General features: G+C 38.2%; 1 protein-coding gene across 1 annotated transcript in view; it reads left to right on the forward strand.

Annotated features, from left to right (window-relative positions):
* Window positions 1-5082, forward strand: part of CTNNA1 (catenin (cadherin-associated protein), alpha 1, 102kDa) — a 176610-nt gene that overhangs the window by 24588 nt on the left and 146940 nt on the right. The window contains exon 2 of the mRNA XM_012646360.1: window positions 2591-2697. Within this exon, the coding sequence (XP_012501814.1) occupies window positions 2593-2697 (105 nt within the window). The 5' untranslated portion in view covers window positions 2591-2592. The remainder of the gene's footprint in view (window positions 1-2590; window positions 2698-5082) is intronic.

The following is a 5082-nucleotide window of genomic DNA, read 5'->3' on the forward strand; positions in this document are numbered from 1 at the left end:
TAAATGTTTACCTCCCCCCCCCCCCCCCCCCCCCCCCCCCGCTCTGGGTAATTGAAGAGCTCTGGTTAAAGCAATCAGTACAGCTTTCTGAGCTGAAGTCTCAGGTGGCAGGGCCATTGTTTCCAGTGCCCTTTGTTCTGTGACCACCACATATCCAGCCCTTTGGTGTTCTTTGTCCGTAAAGCCGCTCCTGTTGGTGAAAAGATCCCAGTCTGGCTCAGGCATTGGCTGATCTGACAGATACATTCGGCTAGAATGGACAGCCTCCAGAACCTCTAAACAGTCATGTTGCAAAGGCTCATTCTCTTAGGCTGGTAACAGGGTGGCAGGATTGAGAATAGACACAGTCTTTAATAACAACCCACAAGTAGCTGCTACTGCCTGGGGGCAAGGAGGCCATCCTCTCACAGTATTGTCCAGTGGCCTTGACAAGTATACCACTGACCATGGGATGTCTCCCAGCATCTATACTAAGACTCCAAGGCTCATTCCTTCTTTTTCATGAATGTGTAATTTAAATTCTTTCTGCGGGTCAGGCAGCCCCAAAGCAGGCACAGTCATAAGGCTCTGCTTTAGTTTTTTTTTTTTTTTTGAGACAGAGTCTCACTCTCTTGCCTGGGGCGAGTGCCGTGGCGTCAGCCTAGCTCACAGCAACCTCAAACTCCTGGGCTCAAGTGATCCTACTGTCTCAGCCGGGACCACAGGCAAACGCCACCATGCCCGGCTAATTTTTTCTACATATATTTTTAGCTGTCCAATTAATTTCTTTCCATTTTTTGGTAGAGACGGGGTCTTGCTTTTGCTCAGGCTGGTCTCGAACTCGTGAGCTCAGAACGATCCGCCCGCCTCTGCCTCCCAGAGTGCTAGGATTACAGGCGTGAGCCACTGTGCCTGGCCTCACCTAGTGGTTTTAACATTCATTGATCATCCTCACCTGGATCAGTTAGTACAGTGGGAGTTGCAAAATGATCATTTTCTAATTCTATTCTACATTCATGGTAAAGAAATTCCCTCCTTACCCCCTGTCTTGTCTTTTGAGGATCCTTATGGTCATAAGGATATTTAGTTGGTTAGTTATAGACAGTTACAGTCATTACTCTTTGATATTCAACTTGTCCTAAATTTGGCCATTGGGAGCCCTTGGTTCTTGTGTCTTTTTAAAAATGATCTTGTTAGTCTTATGCCTTTACTTGCTTTCTGCATGGTAGGATGCCTCAGACCTGGAATAAGCCCTTTTTCAAAGAAGCCCTGGTTCCTTTCAACAGGAAATGGTATTTAATAGAAACAAAGACCTGGACACTGACAACACTTTTTTGTTTTTCTTTTTTTGAAATTTTGACTCTCTCTCTCCCCCCTCCTCTCTGTTTTCTATTTTTTTTTTTTTTGAGACAGGATTTTGCTTTTTTGCCAGGGCTACATAGTACAGTGATGTCATCATATGTCACTGTAGCCTCAAACTCTGGGCTCAAGCGATCCTCTCGCCTCAACCTCCTGAGTAGTTGGTACTATAGGCACATGCCACCATGACTGGCTAATTGTATTTTTTTGTAGAAACAGTGTCTCCCTAGGTTGCTCAGGCAGGTCTGGAACTCTTGGCCTCAAGTGATCCTCCTGCCTCAGCCTCCTAGTGTTAGGATTATAGGCATGAGCCACCATGTCAGGCTGGTAGTTTGTAATTTTTAATGATTCTATACAGTGCTGTTGTGAATATCGTTGTATCCAAGTTTTTATATGACCTTAACTTTTCCTTTAGAATAAAATTCTAGAAGTAGAATTTTGGATCATAAGAATGCCTTTTTAAGCTTTTAAATTTCTACCAACAGTTTGTTGTCTAGGAAGTTTGTTAGTGTTTACCCCAACTGCATGCCTTTCCTGTATTTTGTCTTTTTTTCTTTTTAAGTATTGAAGACACTACTTTTAGAAGAAAACACCACTTTGTATTTTCATATGATTTTTTTTCTTTGTCTTAAAGCCTCTGTCTAATGGAAGTTTCCTTTGACACTGATACAGTGATATTAGACTAAGCGTGATTGAAATTTCTTCTGGCTATGAGTGACAATAGCTGTAGGTGCAGAGGGCAGCAGATTTAAGCATTATGTTTTAATAGAGTAAGACAAGATGTTCTCTAAGAATTTGTCAAAAAAAATGAAGTGAGGCATACCTTTTAGTTAATACTATAGTGTAAATGTTGTAGAGTAAGAAAAATCAGGATCTTCTGTACTAGTTTTTGAAGAAATTTCTTTTAAAGGAGGCTTCATTCACTTTAGCTTTTTGTCTTGCTTCTAAAGGCAGGGTGGAAAAACTGGAAGTAGAAACAGAAAAGCCAAAAGGGAAAAAGTTCTGTGTGTTTGGGAATGCCCTCTTGTAGTTAGTTCACTCAGTGTTAATATCTGTAAACTCAACATCTTTAAATATAAGAGGTTGTAGGAGTTACTGGGGCCTTAGGTGCAGTGTAGTTAGTATTTTTTTTTTTGTCTGTGGTGAATGTAGCTTTCCTGATGTAAAAGTCTTTAAGTAGGAGAAGATTTGTTATATATTTCATGTTTGTGTTTGATGTTTGCCTGACTTTGGCTTTTTGTTTCATTTTTAGAAATGACTGCTGTCCACACAGGCAATATAAACTTCAAATGGGATCCCAAAAGTCTAGAGATCAGGACTCTGGCAGTTGAAAGATTGTTGGAGCCTCTTGTTACACAGGTAAGAATCTGAAAACACAGATACATAGTTGTTGTAACATGTTTCTATAGCAGTAGGCCTGGTAACAAACAGAAAAGCAAGATTATTTAGTTCAGAAACTTATTTTGAGTGGTGGAGTTGAGGTTGGTAGTACTTAGATGATTTGGCTCCACTAGTAATGAAATATTGATGCATGAATTTATTTAATCCTTTAGAACACACTGCTGCCATTTTCTTCAGTCTTATTGCCAATAACTGGGGTTAGCGGTAGGTAGTGCAACTTTGCAAATGTTTGCAGTTCATAGATACTTCACCCTTCTTTAGAGGGAAAACCCAAGAAAGATGGGATATGGAACCTGGATTTCTCACTGTGCTTAACATGCCTTTCATTGTGTGGGATTAATTAGCAGGTAACTCAGTTCGAGGGTTCGGGTTTGGTATTTTCTATTACAAATACAGGTATCATATGGTATGATATTTCATTAACTGTTAGCAACTAGCTATGTACTTTTAGTGTTTTGATATATTTTACATGTTTGTGTATATATGTATGTTTTATGTTATGTGAGAGAAAGAAAATGAGTCTTTTGTTTGGCAAGTCTACAATATAACAAACCTTTATCATCTTCAACCTACAGATCATCTGGTATTCTGTGTATTAATGATGATTAATTTTCTAGGACATAAAGCATCATCCCTGTAGGCTTCTTTGGAGAATCATTATTTTCTTTATTAAGGAATTTATTTATTTATTTATTTATTTTTTGAGACAGAGTCTCACTGTTTTGCCCGGGCTAGAGTGCCGTGGCATCATCCTCGCTCACAGCAACCTCAAACTCCTGGGCTGAAGCAATCCTCCTGTCTCATCCTCCTGAGTAGCTGGGACTACACGCATGCGCCACCATGCCCAGCTAATTTTTTCTATATATTTTTAGCTGTCCAATTAATTTCTTTCTATTTTTGGTAGAGACGGGATCTTGCTCTTGCTCAGGCTGGTCTCGAATTCCTGACCTCGAGCGATCCTCCGCCTTGGCCTCCTACAGTGCTAGGATTACAGGCGTGAGCCACCGCACCCGGGCCTTGTATCTCTTGAATCTTTTAATCTGGAATAGATTTCCCACTCCTTCCACCACATATTGACTCTTTGGAAAGTTGAGGCCACTTTATCTTGTAGAGAGCTCCACATTCTGATTTGTCTATTTTCTCATGCTATTGCTAAACATGCTTCTGTATCCCCTGTCTTTCCTATAAACTCGAAATTTAGTCTAGGTTAGGTTTCTTAACCTAAGTAAAGTAAATTGTATTGGAAGAATTTTGTCTTTGGTTTTGCTACCCTCTAACAGGAAATTAGCATTTCCTTCTATTATTAATGTAGACAACAAATTATAATTTTCAGCTGTAACTTTACCTTTCTTACCAGTAGGAATCTCAGTGCTTTTCATATCTGCAATAATGGTTATATGATATCTTGAAAAAAAAAAAATGTGTTCATTGTTACTTCAAAGTAGTTGTTTGACCCTTTGCCAGGTCTTACTTAATGTGCTAAAAAAAGAAGCACATATGTTACTGTATCACACATTCATTGTTTACAAAATATTTTTATAACTATATTTCAGTATATATATTTCCTTTTAATCCTTCGAATTGGATTTCATGCATTTAAAAGACATTCTGAAAAAGGTCTGTATCTGTCCAGTACAGTAGTCATTAGCTACATGTGGCTACTGAACATTTGAAATGTGGCTTGTCTGAATTTAAATGTGCCGTATGTGTAAAATACATAACCATATTTTGAACATGTGTGTATGTAAAATATTTCTTATAATCTGAAAAATATTGATTATATATTGAAATGATAATATTTTGGGTTAAATAAAATGTATCATTAAAATTAATTTCACCAGTTTCTTTTTACTGTTTTAATGTGGCTACTAGAAAATTTTAAATTACATACATGGTTTACATTCTAAAGAGAACGTGGACAATGTTGGTGTATAGGCTTCTTGAGATGCTGGAGGGGGTCCATGGCATAAAAAAGGCTTTGAATTATCAGGTAGAGGCTTCATTAGACTTGGGTTAAACATTTAAATTTTTTTTTAATCAAGAATACCATAATCACCTATAAGGTGATAAAGGGTACTTTCATATGGCATCGTATTAATATTAGGCACATAATACCAGGTTTCCCATTAGCAATGCTAAGTTTAGTTATTTGTTTAAGGGGGGACCATTAGATCTCAACATTGAAAGGTGTATCTTGCCCTTTGTTAGTAAGTAACATGTTGGCTGATTCTTCAGCACTTCACAGATAATCCTGCTCCCTGATAGATTTTCACCTAATGGTTTTTTTTTTTGTTTGTTTGTTTTGTATGTGTTTGTTTTTTTTTTTTCAGACAGAGTCTCACT

This window comes from Propithecus coquereli, unplaced genomic scaffold (assembly GCF_000956105.1).
Source record: "Propithecus coquereli isolate 6110/MARCELLA unplaced genomic scaffold, Pcoq_1.0 Scaffold242, whole genome shotgun sequence".
Taxonomy (NCBI): Eukaryota; Metazoa; Chordata; class Mammalia; order Primates; family Indriidae; genus Propithecus; species Propithecus coquereli.